This window comes from Octodon degus, unplaced genomic scaffold (assembly GCF_000260255.1).
Source record: "Octodon degus isolate 3935 unplaced genomic scaffold, OctDeg1.0 scaffold00030, whole genome shotgun sequence".
In the NCBI taxonomy this organism is placed as follows: Eukaryota; Metazoa; Chordata; class Mammalia; order Rodentia; family Octodontidae; genus Octodon; species Octodon degus.
This window is the reverse complement of record NW_004524606.1, coordinates 5,079,892-5,100,870: the sequence shown is the minus strand read 5'-3', so window position 1 is coordinate 5,100,870 and position 20,979 is coordinate 5,079,892. Positions and strand designations below refer to the sequence as shown.

Here is a 20,979-nt window from a genome sequence, read left to right as displayed (position 1 = left end):
AGGGGCTGTCATCCGCATACTTGTCCCTGAATTCACTCTGATCCAAATTACACGTGTAAGATGTGGTACTTTTTTTTTTTTTTTTTTTTTTTTTTCTGGTGGAACCGGGGATTGAACTCAGGCCCTTGCACTTGCCAGGCAAGTGCTTATTCTACTGAGCCATCTCCCCCCCCTGAGTATTTTATTTTATTTGTTTATTTATTTTTATTTATTTATTTATTTATTTATTTATTTTTTTGCGGAACCAGGGATTGAATTCAGGTCCTTGCACTTGCCAGGGAAGCCCATATTCCGCTGAGCCATCTCCCCTGCCCCGAGTATTTTATTTTTAAATGCACTTTGTCTATATCTGTCATATGGTAAGCAATCAGGAACTTGGGATTTGCCACTAATTGATGGGGTGAATCTTTGTGTGCAGACAAGGCCAGAGTGAGTGTGCAGTGTTTATCCTTAACAAAAGTTCTGTAGTTGAACTCAGAAAAGCTAAAGTACTATGTCTTTGGAAACCAGAGAGGTCTGTATCTGTCGTGTTCTGGCTGTGACATATGCACTTAGACTGACTAGAATGCAGATTTTTTTCTTTTACCTTTTTGAAGCAAAGTAGCAGGAATAATACCTGTGGTCCATGGATGGAGCTCATTTGCACAGCACATGCCTAGCATGCTCAAGGTTGTGACTTTGATTCATTTTAACCCTCTTCCCCCAATATACCTGTGTCAGAGTGGTTGCATATGTGAACTTGTATATGTATATACACTAAATATCTGACACAAAACAGGCCAGTACCATAAAATGAAATTCCTCTTACTAGAGGAAAGAAAAGATATTTTTCATATTAGGAACAGCAAAGAGTTCATGCTTAGAGGCCATTGAAAATAATTTGATATTGTGAGATTTATACAGATGACCATGTCTCATAGCTTATCTTTACTGTGTTCTTATTAATTTAATAGTAGATGCTTAAAATGCTTTGGGGGTAGCTAGTTGTAGGGAGTAGATAGTATAGTTATACCAGGATATAAGTTATGTGAATATTTTATTTTTAAATGCACTTTGTCTGTATTTGTCATGTTGTGACCGATGACCATCAAATTAAAATTCATGTGCAAACTTCTATATTAAGAAGTATTTTTTAGAATAATGTGGCTATAAAATTTTCAGTATGTTATATAGAGAGGAAAGGAAAAAATAGAGAATGTTTTTTGAACTCAGATACCAGGATTCTTGACTTTAGCCTGCAAAGTTAGGAGTCACTGTCCTCATTTTATAAAGGATTGAACTTTTAGTGTGACTTCTCCACAGGCAGCTAGACACAAGAACTAGATTTGAGCCCATGTCTCTCTTAAGTCCAGTTGGTTCTAATATGTGATACTTTCTTAGTTACCTTGCTGTTGTTGCTGGGACAAAATACTTGACACCCCAAATGAATGAAGGAAAGATTTATTTAGCTCACAGTCAGTAGAGGTTTCAGTCCATACTTAGCTGGCTCCAAGGCAAGTGGCACATGGCAGAAGGCAGCAGTTCATGGCAGAGAGAAGAGGGAGGAACAAGGACTGCAACAGCTAGCAAGCCTCACTCACTCCTTATATTATATTCAGGCTATCCGCCCCAGGGCAGGTGTAGCACCAACATCCAAGATCCTGATACTGGATCATTAATTAATCACAAACTCTAGATGCCCGACCATGACAGCATGAGGCTTTGGGGACACAACTAGACACAAACCACAAAAGACATTAACCTAAAGCAATCTGCCTACTTTTCTTTTTTCCTTTTAAACTGTTATGTGCTTTCTTTAGAGTGACCCAGTGTTATGGTTTGTCTCTACTTGTCCCCCAAAGCCTCCTGCAGTCACTGGGGCAACTTCTAGAGTTTGTGATTAATTCATGATACAATGCTGGGATTATACATGTGACCACTATGTCCTCCCTGGGGCAGATAATCTACAGTATAATGCAAGAAGAAAGAGGCCAGCAAGCTGCTTCAGCTGCTGCTCCCCCCTTTACTCTGCTGTTTTCTGTCTCCATAAACTGCTGCCCTCTGCCCTGTGACACTGTTTTGGAGCCAGCCTAGAATGAACTGAGACCTCCACTAACTGTGAGCTAAATAAACCTTTCCTTCCTTCATTTTGGGTATCAGGTATTTTGTCCCAGTAATGAGAGAAAAATAACTAAGACACCCAGGATTCTCCAGTTTGGAAATACCAGTTAAAATTCCTGCTACATTTAATTGCTGATAACTAAATCAAGAAATGAAAGACAGGTGCAGTATAAGAGTTCTTATAGGTCATACATTGCTTTTCAAGCTAGTTTGCATATGCAGCCTACTTCATATTTTAAAAGGAAAATCAGCACTAAAGTATGTTAAAAATCAGGATGCAATATTATTTTTATTGAACCCTTTGAGAATTAATATTACAAGCAAGGAATAGCAAGTCTGACAGCAAGGAACAGAGCTGAAGGAACCTTTCCTTGGAAGGTGCTTAAAAATCTCATGCATTCCCAAGTTTGTTTTTTCATTATAAAGAGAAAATATAATTCTTGATTTTTTTTTTGAAGGACTCATCACAAAACAACACATTTCACATATACAGTGCATTAAAACAGAAGTCTAACATAAGATTTTTAAGAGCAAAATTATCTGTAGCTATTAATTTGTTCATTGTACCATAAAAGTTCAGCTATTGAATTATAATCACAATTAAATGAGTGTGTTAGTTTATAACTCTAATGAGCAGTAGTCAAATTAAACCCAATTAGGAAATGGTGATTAATGTCCAAATGTACAAATTGATCTTGATCATTGTCACAAACCCTGAAGCAATTCTTTACTTAGGAGCTAGTAAAAGTCTTTTGTATCTTAGAAATATTGATAATCTTTACATTTATAATCTGATTATTTAAATTATTTCCCTTTGGATCACCAGCAGCAAACTATTTTTCATTAAAACCTCCATATTGAAGCTTTAATAATTATAATTTAGAAGCCTAAGGAGTTCTGTATCAAACCAAATGTTTTTTACTTAAAAGCTTTTCATGGCACCAACTCTTTGTAGGAGAATTTCTTCAGACCCCCTTTTCAATGAAGAACATTTTTTTAAAAAGATCCAGCACATTGATCATATATTTCAGAATACTTGGTTGAATGAAGAGCAATGGCCTTGATAATACCTAAGTTGCCAAGTCATCCTTGGGAAATGTTTGACATGGAGAAAGAACTACAGTCTATGAAGTGATTTTTTTAAAAAAAATATAATTTGACAGTACTCACTATAGTACAGTAACTCAGCTAGGATTACAGGGGCAGCAACCTACTACCCTTGGCTTAGTTTTTGTTATAAAATTCCTGGAGGTGGGGCAGGGCACTAAGTATGGGCTGGCTTTGGCTTTGAGACAGTGGGAGTCTCCAGTCTCCTAGTCTAGTCTGCTACTGAAGGACCTCCCTCACTAGCCTCTTGACCTTTGGCAGTATGGGTGGGTCTCAGTGCTTACTCTTCTCTCCTGCAAGCACCAAGTCCCCTGTGCACTCTTTTATGTGCCACATGTCCACACCTAAACCGTTACTGAGCATGTGGTATAGGAGAGACACTGTCCCTCAAGGGAGTAAAGAGCTCCAAGCCAAAACATGAATACCAGGATGAACTAACTTTGATAGAAAAATAAACCATTAGGTGAATAATCAAGGGGATATTAGCTGTGCTTTCCTTGCCTGTCCAATTATAGTGCCAAAGTAATTTATTAAACTTGCAGCACAATGTTTTATCTACAATTATTATTATTATTATTATTATTATTATTTTTTTTTTTGCCTGCCTGCCTACCTATCCATTCATTCATTTTGTAAGCTGCTGTGGGATATTTATATATTATTTCATTTCTTCCTACTATCACCCAACCTGCTTACACAGGCTCCTCTTTTGGGTATCTTTAAAACAGGGAGTTCTTAGAATATATGCAATGATGTCTCCCAGGAAATTAGGCAACCTAATGACATTTTTAATTGTCATGTGTCATTCATGCTATTGCTGCCCAGTGAGTACAGGCCCAAGAGTGCACATCGTGATGCTTGACACTAGAGAGTAATCTTCCACAGACTGCCTGTAGCCTGGCGATAAGGATTCCTGCCTCAAGGCATCTTCATCACTGGAGCTCAGATTCATTCATGAGCTAGAGGAAGGAGACCCAGCTCGCAGCTGTGAGTGTGCAACCCAGATTCCTTGAGAATTAAGTCTGGGTGATTCAGCGTCAACTGGTGCATCAAACTCTTTTTTTCCTCAGATTGACTTCTCTAAATAACCATCATTACTTCGTGTTAGTAAGTGCCCATGTTGTTGGTGGGTGTTTCTCTGTTTCTCTCTTTACGCTGAAGACTATTTTCAAGAACATTTTCAGATCTCTGCCCTCCCCCAATCTTCTGCCTGCCTCACATCTATTTTTTCTTAGCAACTCAAGAAAACTTTTTAAAAGTACACAACTTTTGGAACATCAATATTTAATGGAAGTGGGACTAATTTTAAAGTATCAGCATTTTAAGACCATCTTAGCAAGGCATGTTTCAATAGCACATTAAGGTTATTTGTCACAAATCAAATGCTGCACATTGCTTGAAGACAGATTATTTTTCAAACTAATTATGACAGTCTTATTTCCTGCTGTTTTTATGTTTCTTTTATGTGTAAGTCTCCCCTCTGAAATGTATTTTTCTTTTGTTTAACTCTGGCACATTCTTCTGTTAAAACTCTTGGGTCAGAGGCCTCTAACTGCCAGGCATGTTCTGCATCGCGGTGGTTGAATTAGCAGCTCACAGAATCTCACACCACTAAACAAAACAACAAAACACTCTATGAATATAAGTACCATAGCTTTCTTTGATATTTGTTCAGAAGGAAAACTCATTTATGTAATCTATCAAGCATGTAACAATGTGCTTTTGATGGTGAAAATTGTTTTATAAATATTAATAGGTAATTTTTCTCCCACTTTATACACAGAATGGCCTTTATTCAAGATGAATTTTCTATAAAATTGGGGTTTCATTAATATGACATTGAAAATCTTAATGTCTAAACCAAGCTCAGCATCTCCAAAAAATACTTATTTTAGCATAGTTGTTTTATTAAATGAAAATGCTGAAGTTTGAGCAAGCAAGTTTATTTTATTATCCTGCCATTGACATACACATCAATCCATTTAACACATCAGTTCTGAAGTGCCCTGGAAGGGTGGTACATGGGAAAAATAAAAGACATTATGCAAAAATTTCCTGCTCTTCAGTGTAGCTTTTATTTTGTTTGTCACATGGTTTTGGTTACATGATAGGGGAATGAACTTTTTCTAAGTACCTCTTTCCCTATAAAAATATATGTTACTTTTGACTATTTTATCTTTCAGTAGGTTAAAACAGCATAAAAACTATGGTCACAGTTGTGACTTTGTAGGGGTTGACAAAATTTTTATGTAAAGGACCAGTTAGTAAGTACTCGGAGGGTCTTGCCCTTGCAGTCTCTTGGAATCCTCACCTTTGCTGTCGTCTTGGTCAGATTAGACAGCTCGCCTGTAAACTGAATGTGGCTGCATTCCAGTTTACGGGAAGTACAAGAGGCAAGAGCTGACGAGGGCTGTGCTTTCCCTCCTTTGCTCAGATCCTCCTGTGTTCTTTGCTTTTCTTTTCTTTCTCTCTTCTTTCTCTTTTCATTTTGTACTAATCTTTAGCCACCCTGGTCTTAAGAAAAGTATGATGTGTGATCTGACCAGAGGCCTCTATTTTACCCATTCTTTAGCCAGAAATTCCCTTTTCTGTCAATTATAATTCTGAAAATTCCAAGCATTAAAATTCTTCTCTTAGGATAATTTTTATGTATTTGGAAATGGCTTTAGTGAATACCATAGGTAAATCTGTATTTATTAAAACCCTGTAGACATTCATTAATGTTTAGTCTAAACAAAAGTCTAGTATTATTAAAGGAATGAGAGAAACCATAGATAATTTTCAGTGATAGGAAGACAGTTCTGCAGACTGAGCTATAACAATGGGCAGCCCTGAGTATGAAACAAGAATATGTTGGCAGGAGGATGATGATGGTACTAGTAATATCCAGTGAGTTCTTCCTCTCCAGGAAGCTAAGTGTTTTAAACACACTCTGTCTTTCACCAAGACATATAGTAGACAATAGTCTGACCCCCAATTTGTAGACAAGGTCACTAGGTTTAATAGTAGTATGCCCAGGCTAGCTGGCTAGGAAGTGTCAGAGCTGTAATTTATACCCAGATGTTTTTATGCCAGAATCTGTATTAAGTGGTCAAATAGAAGGAAAAGTATTTAGACAATGCAGCGTTGCATCAGAAAGACAGGAAAGCCTTCATGAACTACGTGTAATAGCAAAAAAAGTTTTCTCATAGTGTACTCTCAACACATTTCTGTGACTAGTTGTGTGAATTTTACCTCACTGATCAATTTTCTGTGAACAGTTAGGTGTCCTGTGATTAAATTCAGTTCTTACACTACCTATAATTAGAGTCAGATCCCATTTGTCAAGGACTGAGTCCTACAAGAATCTCCTAAGTCTGGCACTTTGACCAATCATTTGTAAATTCAGAGTTCCCAAAAACTCCTTTATAATTTGTTAGAACTGAGGGAAACACTTTACTTAGTATTGTCAGTTACTACAAAAGCTCTTTTAAAAGGTAGGAGCAGATGGCCGTAGGAGATACATGAGAGCAAATGATGGAGTTCTATGCCTCTTCAGGCAGCTTTCCAGCACTTTCTTGGGTTTAGCATCCTAGATGCTTTTTGAACCTGTGGTTTAGGGACTGTGAAGGAGGCTTTGTCACATAGAAATGCTTCACTGTTTACTGATTCTCCACATTGTGTCTGCCTCCAAGAGCACAGGGTCTTAAGTTTTTGACTGTGACTTTGTGTGTCAGCTGGCCAGTTTTCATTTAGGAGCCCACCAAGATTCATCTCATCAGAACAAAAAAGTCTCCTGTCTCCCAGGAAATGCCAAGGGATTAGGAGTTCTGTGTGAGAAATCATAATTGAAGATCAAATATTAGAATAAAAGATTGAAGTGCCAGCCAAATAGCTCAGCAGATTAAAGCACCTGCAAGCAGGTGCAGTGGCCAGGGGTGCAAATCTTGGATCTGCCGTGCAGGCCCCACCCTAAGCATGCGCTGAGATGGCAATCGAGACTGAGTGTGGTAGCGCACCCCTGTAATCCCAGCTCTTGGGAGGCTGTAACCAGGCAGATCACTATGAGTCCAATCTAGTAGTGAGACCCCGAACACCCTGTAGACCCCTCCCTAAAATACAAAATAAATAAATAAATAAATAAAATAATAAGAAATAAAAAATAGCACAAAAGATTGATCTAGTAGTTCTATTTCTCAGGAAATGTCAATTTTAGGATCTTTATCCTAAAAGTTAAAGATGAACAACAAAATAAATATTTTTATCATAAATTGAATATTACAGAATAAAAGCAACTATAATGAATATTCATTCAAGAGGAATCCTAATGCCTTTAAAGTACTTTTACTTCTTCCCTCTGAAAAGAAATTTGAGCCTTGAAATTGGTACTTTGGTTTTAGACCACTTTTATCGTAAGTCTTCTTCCTTAAGTGAAGACTTTTATGCAGTATTGCTATCTTACCAAAGCCTTTAGGGCTACATACGTTGACCTATGCTTTCAGTTTTCTCTACAGAGAGAGCAGAGTTGACAAGGACCCATTGCAGACACACATCACTTTTATCCCACTGTCTCCTACCTCAAGGTCTGGGTTGACTGTTGTGTTGTCTCAAGATGGTCACCAAATAATGAACTAATTTCTGGTTTGGGCATGTACAGCTTATAGCAGGAAAGCATCTTTTGAGTTTCATAAGCATTTAGTAGACACTGCTATCTGAACTTTGCATATATATCCATTAATTATCCTCTCTCTGAAGCAGCTGGTAATTGTAGTCTTTTAAGGGGCAAAGATTAACTTGGAACTATTTTGATTTACTGGTTTATTGATCTTGACCAAGAATTCTTTTATTTGAAACTCTTCACTTAGAAAGTCAATTTGATAGCCTTTACCCATTCATTTTGAAAGTGTCAGTTACAAGTGCTCTTGCCAGTGAGTAATGGAGGAGCTGAAATTACTAATAAATTAATTAGAATATATTTATAAACCTAGTGGAAAGCCAAGAATGAAGTTGCTTTTCTATTGATTATTATACTGGTCATTAACTGCTGAGAAAATGCCACTGTAGCAAGCGGCGAACATTGCCCAATTCCTTTGGTAATTGTAGGATTCCATCATTATGATTTCAATATTCTGGAAAGTAATTACTTATTCACTCCATGTATTCACACTGTGGGCAGAGTGGTTGAGCATTTTGTGGCAAGATTAAAGGTTCAAGCTAATGCTAACTTACATACAAGATTCTCTTGCCAGTCAGTGAGTGTTTAAAAGTAATTTGTGGTCCAGACTTATATGCATTACAAATCTTCTTAACTATTGTATGTAGTTCTGTGTGCAAATGTATAGCAAAATGTTTGAATCCTTTCATAGGGAAAAAAAAAAAAAACTTTTGAAAATACTCTACCTAGGTAGGTTACCATAATGCAAAGATGCCCTCTTTTTTTTCTAGGAAGCAAGTAGAATTAGCATATTATGAACATTATTTTTCAGTGAGCTGTTAATCCAAGGTTATTGTTCTGTTTGTAGAACTTGGTGCCTATCAGCAATACTGAAGCAATAACCTTAGTAAATCTTAGTCAAAATGCCTGCCTGTCAATACCCCAAGTTAAATAAAAAATTATGGTTTAGCATCACAGAGCACCAGTTTCTATTGTAAGGGAGACAGTAAGTTGGGCTGAAACTCAGATACCAACACAACCACTCTCCCTCTTGCTGGAAATAAAGTCATTTCCCGATTATCCTGTAGAAGAGCTCCTTTAAATTCAAAATGGTGCACTGTCATCCATCCGTACTATGGCCCAATCTTGCTGGACCTGAGGCTCTTCCAGTAAACATGAAGAATCTCACCAGGAGCAAGCCTGGGTGTAACAGTGGGAGTACCTTAGCACTGGACCAACCATTCTTGGTCTGTTAATGTTTTATAACTTCAATCAAAAGGATCATAAGACAGATTTGTACAAATTGAAATTCTGGCTTTAATTTTGGCAAATCCTTAATCATGCAAATCAGTAGGCTAGCGATTATTGTTCTTGGTGTTTTCAGATAGGAAAAAACCGAAGCCCAAAGACAAACTAGTTTTTAATTAATTAATTTATTTTTCACACCAGCTTACAGAATTAGTACTGCATGCTAATAATGCTGGGCTGTGAATAAAGCTCAGTGGCACAGTGCCTGCCTGACGAGTGAAAGGCCCTGAGTTCAACTCCCTCTATCAGGGAAAAAAAAAATGCTGAAAGGCTAGATTTCAAATGCCCAAGGAGGGAGGATGAAAAAGAGAAAAGGTAAAATGAAGAAAAAGGAAAAGCATAAGAGAAATTGAGGCAGATAAAGTTGATTTATCTCTCTATAGTAATAGTTCTAAAGTAAAATATATGGATAGTAAAACACATTGTATTCCTTAGGTATATTAAAGCTTTATTTTAAAAATCCTTTAAATGAAAAAAGGTTGCAAGTTAAGTATTTAAAAAGATATGGATTCTAGCTCAGCATTCTTTCAACTATATCTTTGTTTCCTTGTTTTTTGGTTTTTGGTTTTTTTGGTACCAGGGATCAAACTCAGGACCTTGCGCTTGCCAGGCAGGTGATATGCCACTGAGCTATCTCCTCAGCCTTTCAACTGTATCTTTGAGAAATATTAAGATTATACTGATAAAATTTCACTTTGCAGTATCAGAAGGACAGAAGAGGACAAAAGGATTAGTGTTAACATCTCTTTACACAGAAGAGAAAACCTGTAATCAGCAGCTAAATACCAAAAATAAAGTATATGGTAATGATAGCTAATCAAAGCCGCCATATGCAGTTATCCTGATCTGTACCTTTTAATGTGGCTAATGACAACTTCTGATGCTGTTCTTGTGACTACAAGCCAAAAGATGTCAGTTACCGTGCTTTTTACTGGAATAAGTTCCTTGAGAATACGAACCACATTGTATTTATCTCTCTAACCTTGATGTTCAAAGGTCAAGAAAACCCCAACAATTTCTCCTGGCTATAACATGAGAAAAAATATAAAACCTGGCCTTTTTCCTGTGCCTCCCAACCTGGAGAACTTAATTAAAAGATATATTTAGTTATGTTCCTTTTTTTGTTTATTTAGTTGTCTGTTTTGATGCCAAGATAAACTTTGATGACAATGCTGAATTCCGACAAAAGGAGATATTTGCTATGGATGACAAATCAGAGAATGAGCCCATTGAAAATGAAGCTGCCAGATATGATCTAAAATACATAGGACTGGATGGGAATATTGCCTGCTTTGGTAAGCATTCATATTGAAAACATTTTTGCAGAATTTATCAACACTGGATTACTGAAATGCTATTTAACAGTAACAAGTACACATAAGAGATTTTTTTGTAGCTGAACAGTTTTAGAAAATATTCCAGAGTTTCTACTCAAAGTTCATTTTCATCAATGGTCAATAGATGAAAACATTTTCTAGACTCTGGAACTATTGAGATTTTAGGTGGGATAATCTTTTGCTATAGGAGGCAGCCCCAGACATTATATTTAGCAACATTCCTGGCCTCTGGATGCTACTGACAGCCACTAATTTTGAAAATAAAACAAGTTCCCAAACATTTCAAAATGTATGGTACATAAAATTACTCCATGGATTTAAAATATTGTAAACTTCGCTTAGTAAATCTCAGAATCTTTACTCCCCAAATCAGTGTTAATATGTTAGGAACTATTGTGAAATTTGAGTTTAAAACAAAATTGCTTTTTCAGAAGAAGGAGAAGTCATAAACTTTAATCATTGTACTAATATTTCAGAGTTTATAGTTCAAATGCCAAAATGTTTCATTCATTATGCCAGTTTCTTAATAAAACAATTGATTCCATCATACTCATCTAATTTTGTGAAATGGCTTGTTCAGCCAAGAAAAGAATGTGTCTGTAGAGGCAATACAATTTCAGTTATTGTCCACAGCTTATAGTGCTGAGATTTATATGCTCCTAACCTAATTGTGTGAGATTGTGTTTCTGCTAGAAAGAATTCATTGCTCTAGAAGCTGAGGTCTTCATCTTAATGGAATTAAAAATTAAAAAGATTTGTTACACATTAAGCCAACAGTATATTATATTTAGAACTGAAGAGACCTTATCCAACAGCTTGATGTTCAATACAATAGAAAATGACATCCAATTACAAGTGATACCAAAAGCTCTTGCTTTGTATTAGAGCAATAGCTATAATGTACCAGATCACTCACATCATTCAGATCCTGATATGCTAATGTACTCTCCATATCTGTAGGCATTTGGAAAGCAAAAAGATATCATGGTGTGTTGAGAAAAAATTAAATTCAGATTCTTTATAGCCTCTGCTGGACTGTGCATGATTTGACCATGTAGCATTTTCTGAAATTATGATTGACACATTTCTTGTTGCTTTAAGATCTTATATAAGCCATTTTAATTTTAGTTGGTCCAGACATAATTAATAGAATCACAGTTCATAGGCTTCTTTAGAAAATTGAAGGGTCAGGAAAAAATAAAGGGTATTTTACCTAGTGAATTTCTGCTGTTTTAAGAAGATTTTTTTTTGTATTTTTTTGGCCTTCCAAGCTGAAGAAAGTAATTCCATACAGTTAAGCATGAGAAGTAAAAGAAGTAAATTGTTTAATAAAACCTAGCTCTAGAAAATGAGAATTTCAGTGTTAAGCATCCTCATTTGATTTTTCAAGAAAAACTATAATGATGTTGGCATTTTTTGGTTCTAAACTTCATAATTGGGCTGCTAAGAAATATTTCATACATTGAAGAGAAAGGGATAGGAAAATGGTGGTGGTATCATTGGTTAATGTGATTTCTGAGTTTATCTGGATAACATCATATAAATGTGTAGTGTTGCACTAAGTGCAAATTATATAGCCCCCTGTTGAAGTAGGGATTCTGTAGCTCATTCCCAGAGGGGCGCTACATTCAAAGGTATATATTTTCAATAAGTAATTTTTTTAATTTTACTTTTTACTGAAGTCTTTTAATGTCCTAGCAACCTCCCATAGCTTTTTTCTCTATTTTTGAATTCTTAGGCTTTCCAGAACCTAAAACTTGCCCTTTACTCCTAACCCAGATTGCTAACTTAATTTTTAAGTCTTTTTTTTTTGTTTCCTAGATTGATTTGACATCTCAATAAATCCTTCTCATTTCCATTTTTTTATTGTTTATTCTTTGTATGCATATTTCTTGACTGTTTCAAAATGTATGCACTTACCTAGTTGAACTGAAGGCCTGGGAATAACACGAGGTCTTTTTTGGTCTTACTGGGGAGGGAGAATGTTTATGTATCCTTTCTTATCTCTAAGTTTACCTTGTCTTGTGTGCTGTTTGCATTTCATAGTGAATGGTGCGGGACTAGCCATGGCTACTTGTGATATCATTTTCCTCAGTGGTGGGAAGCCAGCCAACTTCTTGGATCTAGGAGGTGGTGTAAAGGAATCTCAAGTGTATCAAGCTTTCAAATTGCTCACATCTGATCCTAAGGTAAACTCTCCCTTTGTAGGGAGTTTGGCTCTGTTCTGATTCTTCATTGTTAAGTGCTGCCTCTGTCCTACTACTTATAATGAATAAACTGTAACACGTGCTTTGGCGCTCTAGGTGGAAATCTTGCCATCTGAACTTTTGCAGTACATAGTCATGTAATGCTCATCTTGGGTGAAAGGCTTGTAAGCAGCCACTAAGATCTCATTTCAGAAACTGTGCTTACAAAGTCTTAGGAGGTGGAAGGAAATGCAAAACATACAGTAAGTCAAACAATGAAGCATTAGTTGGCAGGAAAAGTAATTTGGATACACTGACTCCACTGTGTTAAAGAGGACTCAGCTTCATATTCCTTCCATTAAAAGGCTGAAGGTATTACTATAAAACTGGAAAATTGGATTTTGGGATCTTCTTTTACTATATGTTATATAAGAGTGAAATAATGGCTTCTCCTGCTTCTGTATGCTGTTTAATGTTCATGTTTGACCATTGTAGTTTGTAACATATATACTAAGTAGTAAAAAGCTGTACAGTTTCATATTTATATTCCTGCTTCATATATATCTTTTCTTCCCAACTAAAATGCAGCTGAACAGAAACTATTATAGGTATATCATATGTGTTTCAGAAATATTTGATGAGTTTAGTAATCAAGTTTACTAAATACCAGTTTAAATAACAGTTTGCTTTGTTTCCAACTCCACTTAGTTGTCTATTATAATGATAAGGTTTAAATGGAATCTTTTTATATAGAAAATGTATAGTTTTTATACAAACCATATATGGTTTTCATTTAATGTTTTTAACATCTGTGAAATAGATGTACCTTAGCAATTTGATATTAAACTTTGAGAGTCATGTTAGAGTATCTAAATTTTTTTTCTTGGTTACTAAAGCATTTGAGGACATGAGGAATCTGAACTATTTGCCAGAAAATCATGAATGAATATCATACCAGAGTCACCACTCCCAAATATACTCTGAAATTAATCTGGAAGCTGTCCATTAATAAATATACTGACCATAGTCCGTTGTGTTTCACATGGATAAAATTTTGTTCTATATTAGTAGTTTGCTTGTCTATTTCCTAAGAGTTTTTACTATCTAAGAGTGATTTACCTTATGTTTATGCCCTTTTATTCTGATTTAGGAAGTAAATGGTAATATATTATTAGCTACTTACCTTCAGCCATGAGAAAATGTCCTTGCAGAAGATCTTCTTTACGTAAGCACATTTCGCCCATTCTGTGGAAGCCTCATCCGTTGCTCCCACATCATTTATTAATTCATGTATACTTTCTTCCTATTTCTTTCTTAGGAAAGAACCATTTTCCTCCCAGAGATTTCTAGACTAATTGAAATCTGTACCGTGGACATGACACATGGCTTCCCTTGTTGCTTGACCCACAGAGTACCCAGAGGACAAAAAGCTGTAATAAAATTCTTGACTTTTAACATCTGCTGAAATTCAGTGCTAATAATAGAGAGTCATCAAGGGATTAAATCTACCAGGACAATCATAGTTGGGTTTTTTTTTTAAGATATCTTTTCTTAGTGGTTGATCTTGAATTTTAATTTTGTGCAAGTAATAAGCTGCAGTGGGATGAAAATTCACTTGCAGAGCCTCTTTAGTTATTGTTTTTTAAACATCCTTTTCAGAAATTTTGGCTTTACCTTTTAGAATATTTTCAAGTGCTTGGAATATTTAAACTTTTAAAGATTGGCTGTCATTTGGATAGATAAAGGTATGTGGGAGTTATTTTTCTCATGCTATATCAGGAAAATGAATGCATAGCTCATCTCACAGTACATTTTCCAAATCTTGAAATTTCATAGCCAGTTAAAGAAGCATGGAAATGTAATGGGTATTTTCAATGCTGGCATTGTTTCACACAATTCAGAGCACAGAATCGAAAAAAATAGTACAGATGAGTTGATTTGGTTTCGCAAGGAAACTGCTTGTAGTTCTGGCAGTAATTACATTAAGTAGAACCCTGTCTGCCTGCCCAGAGGTAGAGGTTCCCAAGAGCTCAGAGCTAATTATTTCAAAGATATTGATTTTCTTGTTAGCGATAAGAATTGTTTGAATACACTGCAACTCAAAATTACAAAAGGCCTGTTAGTGGTAAACTTAAATCAACTGATACTAACAACCAATTGTTTATCATACATGCGACATAATTCTATCGATCAGGTTATAAACACTGAATCATTTAAGAATAATATTGCATACTGATGTATATTTCTATTTATGTCAGTCAAAGAGCTTAAATTTCTATTTCATTTGCATGTTTATGAAGCCCAAGTGCTGATTTTCATTTGAATCTAACGCAAATATCCTTAAAGTGAATGTGTTTCTTACTTGTTTATAATGTGTAAAACAAACTTCCTCTCCCACACTAAAATGAGTGTCTTTTCAGGAGAGCTCACTTACTAAACTGGATTCACATGAAGTGTATCATGAAATATTTTATAATTCTCTTATTTTCCAGCTGGGCTTCATATGAGAGAAAGGTAATAAAGTTGCTCTGCTGGTAGTAGAACAGATCTGATCTACTTACTTTTGATTTACAGAATCATAAATACTAACATTCTTAAACTCGGAGGGAGTAAAAATGGCATAAAATAAGAAAGAGATACATATGGGACTTTGTAGTAGTCTGTTAAGAATTTGAACACATTTAAAGGAAAAACTACATAGAATCTTATATTCAAGTCTTTGGTTTTCTTAGGTTATGCTTAGAATTGTGTTCTTAATTTTCAACTTAGAATTCCTTAGCTATACATAATTAGTACAAAAAATCAGTAGTATCTTGTGTATATGAATAAAAACAAAGGGAAGTTGGCATGTATATCACCAGTACCCCCTTCTCTGTTAGCTAAAGTCAAAGCAAATTTATTGCTTTCTGGAGACCTGATTTTGAAATGAATGCCATTACGGAAGGTTCTGTCGATTTGACAGGTCTTCTTGGTTTACATCCAACTTAGGCTCATGTCTTTAGATGCGCATAAAGAAATATGGGCTACCTGAGCACCAGAATAGTGTAAGGGTAAAGGGTTTGTCACTGAGGCTCTGGCTCTGCAGTATAGGTTTAATCCCATCCTTACCATTTACACTAGTAGGACCCTGCACTTGTTATTTACTTTGTATATGCCTCACTTTCTACTTATTTATAAAATGACAATATAATAGTATTCACCTCAGTGGGTTGTTTAGTTGCATGACTTAAATCGTATATACACAAGTTTGCCATTTAAAGGGGCAATAATTATATTTGACAGTCTCATTTTTAAAATTTAAGAAACTTTTACATATAACCCACATGCAGAACAGCATATCTAGTTAATATACCAATGTAACCTTCAGCTAGTTCAATAAATAAAACAAGACCAGCTTTCTAAATGTCTCATTCTGCATTCCCAACAAATCCTTCCATTATTCTGCTTTCTTCCCAATGGCAGCTACTGACCTAATTTCTAATAGCATACTTGTATTTTCACCTGTTTTAAACCTAATGTAATTAGAATCCTATACTGCTTCCTTATTTGTGTTTTCTGCTTTGCACTTCATTTCTTGTGTGGGTCACTGTTATGGTTTGTGTCTCGTTGTCCCCCCAAAGCCTCATGCAGTCATGGGGTGGCTTCTGGAATTTGTGATTGATTACTGTGGATGTGGGTGCTGCAGCTGCCCTGGAGCAGGTAATTTGCATTAAGATGTGAGGAGAGGAGAGGGGCTGGCTAGCTGCCTGAGCCACTGCCACTCCCTTGGCTTTCTGCTCTCTGCCTGTGCCACTGTGCGTTGGAGCCAGCTGGATATGGAGTGAAACCTCTAGTAACTGTGAGCTAAATAAACCTTTCCTTCCCTAATTTTGAGTGTTGGGTATTTGTCCCAGCAACAAAAGAAAAGTAACTGAGACAGTCACTCTTAAATTTTTGTCATCCTGGTAAACATGTGACAGTGTCTCATTGTGTTTGACTGCCTTCCTTTTATGAGGAACTGATGAATTTGAGTGTATTTCATGTATTCATATATTCATTAGTCATTTGGCTGTACTTTTTCAATTTCTGTTGACTCACTGGTAAACAATACATGAAGGTTATACCCCAAAGCATTGTCACCACAGCAAACATTTTTAACACGTAGTGAAAGCTATTTTGTGTTGTCTTTTGTTAGTGCTTAATATTTTTTGCACCTTTTATGGAGTATAACTGACATATATAACCCATGTTTAGATACATACATGTTATGAAATGACTGCTACAATCAAGCTAACATATCCATCTCTTCATATACTTACAGCAATTCTTGATTTCTTCTGCTTATAAACATTTTATAATAGCTTAAATCTAAAATATCGAGTGCTTAATTTATTTTTCTTTTTTCTTTTTGGTACTGGGCATCTAACTCAGGACCTTGCACTTACCAGGCAGGCAGCTATATCCCCAGCCCTCAAATACTTAATTCTTTATCATTTCTAAAACTTAGATTTAGATTAAGTGTACCTCCACAGAAGTGGCAGGTGTCTGAAACAGGTTCACTAATGTTTAGTGTTATAGCATGTATTGTTCTGAAATTGATGGATGGTTAAATATGATTCTCTTAAAATTATTCCCTAAGAAGATGATCAAGAAAATGCAATTTAATGATGGGGGGATTAAATTCAAGTTTGAAAGAATCATAAAATATCATGTGATTTAAATTGGAGCAGAGACTAGCCCTTGTAGCTTATAGTATATGCTTCAAAGTCTTTAGAATTTGAGACCAGAAAAGGAAAATCATAGTCCATATTTACATTATGAAGTTTATGCAAATATTTTAAGTCTTAATAAATGTATTTTGGGATTCATATGTGCTATATAGCTCATATTTTTAAATTATTGTATGTTTAAAATATATTTAAATATTTTATTAGTGATGTGGAGCTATTTCAAAGTAAACCGATGTACATTCTCATTTTTAAGTTTATTTAAACAAAAGGCAATTCATGAATTAGGCAGCTACCAACCTGAAGTAGTTCTGCAAATCTAGTCAGAGGATGTAAAGAGAAAGCTTTTCAAGTATGAATGCTAAAATATGGCAAAGAAAATACTTGGGTCACTCGCAGTCATGCAGTTCCCTTATGTTGTCTGGCCTGATGGAAATTCCTAGCTATAAAACAACAAATTATTTGGTGGCTCTTACAGGTATTTGGAAGAAATAGCTGAAATTAAGGAGACTAGACTAGGTTAAGGTCTCCAATGAGGCCGATCTAGCTTTGTGTGGCCAAGTGTTCTTTAGGTCCAGCTTATGTTTTAATTTGTTTTAACAGTACAGAACCCATTTTACTATATCCTGTATATATTTCCTTAAATACATTGTCTGCAAATGAATTTTTACTTTTGAGGATAATAGAGTTCTTATAGGAGTTTATCTTCACATATAGTGTCAACACTTTATAAAAGCAGGAGCATTATTTTTGAAATGACTACCTGACAGTCTTAATTTTCCAGGTTGTTTGAAATCAGATTTTAATTTCATAGAGAGTTGAGGAGATTAAAAGTCTAGACAGCCGTTCTTTATTGTGATAGTCTAGTCTAAGAAGAATAAAACTGATTATATGTTTATGAATTTGGAACACATTCTTTAGTCCTCTCCTTGCACTTAGAAGAGCCTCTGTTATTTGAAAGCATGTTTTCATTTTTGACACCTATAATCATGTATTCATAGGGTACCTTATGGAGCTTTTCTCCATGTATCCAGCGTGGAGTGGCTACATCAGAAAGGAATGGTCCCTTACTTAGGACCGCTATTCTGAATCAACTAGAGAATGGAAGAACTCAGCCTTGCCCTATTTCCCTTCACCTGCTGAAGTGATTTCCTCACTGCTGTGAATTTGAAAGTGTAGATTTTATATTTCTTTTCCAGATGTCCACTTGATTAAAATTTCCAAGAAGCATGAGCTCTCCATGCTTGCCTCATGTTACTTGTCAGTACTTTTCAATAGTAGCTGAATCATGCCATTTGGTTCCTGTTCCACAAGAATCACTGTTTTCTGATAGCTATAACATTTTCAAAACATCCCTAATGGAATACTCTGAATCTATTTTTATGGTCTTTGCTGACATAGAAACAATAAAAAATAAGGTGTTCTCTCTACTTTGCCTCACAAAATTCAGATCTTCGTGAGCTTTGTTTTGCAGTAGGTGGTCTAAAGAATTTGATAGACTTCAGCATTAGTCCCACCTGCTCAGTAATTGATTATGCAGAAGTCTGTCTAGACTGCAAAGAGAAATAGCCCACTAGTCAAATTATACTGTCAAACAGGGTGGAAATATATTATTAGTAGAAAAGCTAAGGTTTTGGGATTTTAAAGTGTTACTGCATTGAGAAAAAAGTGGTTGAATGCAACCATTAGAAAATAGAGTATTTTTAACCAAGATAGTCAAATAATGGCCTGGAATAATATTGGGAATTCTGAATCTTATGCATAGCATAATGGAAAAAAATCTGAAAATTTCACTATTATTTTTGAGGTGTTACTTAAATTAGTCAGAAAAGTAAAGCTAGAAACTTCTGTTTCGGATAATCTGAAACTTGTTTCAAATACACGAATGACTACAAAAGTCTCTGATTTTCTACTGTGCCCTGAAGGTTACTTGTGCTCTACTGGGATGAGCCCTTCTAGATCTGGGAGAATAATGATGAATGTGTCACACCTCACTTACTGCCAGGGAATTAGAAATTAGGAAAGATTGTCTTGTTCTGAAATGAACAACATATCCATATGGGCTTGTCTAAGAAATTGGCTTGATTCAATGATTTGCCAAATAGGAATTTTTCTTTGTTTTAGAGTATTTTATAAACAGTATCTTGTTTTCTATAATTATTAAATTAGGGGAACAGAAATCTTGAAAAATGTTTAAAAGCAGATCATATTAAGTATTTTATCTTTTGAAAATTGAGAATATACTAATTTTAACAACTAGTATCATAAAACTGATAATATTATATTTTTGGGTTTTTTTTCCTTTTTTATGATCTCTTTTCTCATGACCTTTTATTGTTCTCTCCAAAACTTTTAATATCTTGTGTGGATGTGCAGGTTAACTTAGTTTCTTTCATTACTTGGTATTCTCAGTACTTTTACCTCAGAGTAACGCTGCTGCAAAGCACCTTTCACTCATACAGTTCAGATTGCTCCTGTTAGATAAATTTCTGGAAAGACAAGAATTAAAGCACATGAGATTTTGAGATTTCCACCCTTACTTCTGAATTATCTCAATGCATGTAATTCAGGGGATTGCTTAGGTTGGAATTAATCATTACAGAAGAGCACTATAGAAGGCTGTCACCACAAGAAGTGTCCATTTCCCATGATTTGTATTGGCCATCATTACTATTATTCTTTACCAAAGTGATTATCATTTTTTATTCAGCATCAGCATCTTTGTGGCTGCTTTCATGATCTGCCTATTCATGTCTTTGGTCCAGTTCTGAGCAAGAATTCATTGTTATGTGATTTCTTTCATCATGATTTTTAATACCAGAGGAGTACAGGTTTGAAGGAATAATGTGTGTGTGTGTGTATTTATGTATATATGTATTTATGTATATATGTGTGTATATATATATATTCACTTGTTTTCTTTCTTTTTTTTTTTTTTTTTGGCAGAACTGGGGATTGAACTCAGGTCCTTGCGCTTGCCAGGGAAGTGCTTATTCCACTGAGCTATCTCCCTGGCCCCTATTCACTTGTTTTCATTATACCCTTTTATACAAAAGTTTGATATCATAATGGATGATGAGTACCTAAAATACTGTTATGTAGCATGTATTGAGACACTTCATGCACATTATTTTTTTATGATTTAGATTCTTATGCAATTTCTTTTGTTAAGACTTTAATTTTTTTTTAATGAACCAGCATATTGTTTTAAAATACCAAGATAAAACATGGTATTCTTCCCAACTCTTTCCGCTAAGGAAACATTTCTCTAAATCTGATTCGAAGCACAAGGAATATTGTGATTTGAAATGGCATGTTCCTCTAGATAGTGATAAGATTCTTTGTTATTTGTAAGAAATATTTTGAGAAATATTGAAATAATTTCACTGCAACATAACATGAAATTTTTTGCTAGTGTTCTTAGTATAATTGATCCTCTTTATTCACTGATTCCATATTTAGAAAGTTTCCTTTGTGATAAAATTTTTTGTAACTTGTGAAGTTATTCATAATTCCATAGCACTGTTGGGGTCATTCAAAGAAGTGCACAGAGTGGTGAGAAATTCTGTCTGGTGCGCACATTCCCAGCAGATGTCAGCAAG

General features: G+C 35.3%; 1 protein-coding gene across 1 annotated transcript in view; it reads left to right on the top strand.

Annotated features, from left to right (window-relative positions):
• The window catches only part of Suclg2 (succinate-CoA ligase GDP-forming beta subunit), a 312,863-nt gene that overhangs the window by 187,400 nt on the left and 104,484 nt on the right, over positions 1 to 20,979 (top strand). The window contains exons 8-9 of the mRNA XM_004629484.3: positions 10,282 to 10,443; positions 12,532 to 12,674. Of these exons, the coding sequence (XP_004629541.1) occupies positions 10,282 to 10,443; positions 12,532 to 12,674 (305 nt within the window). The remainder of the gene's footprint in view (positions 1 to 10,281; positions 10,444 to 12,531; positions 12,675 to 20,979) is intronic.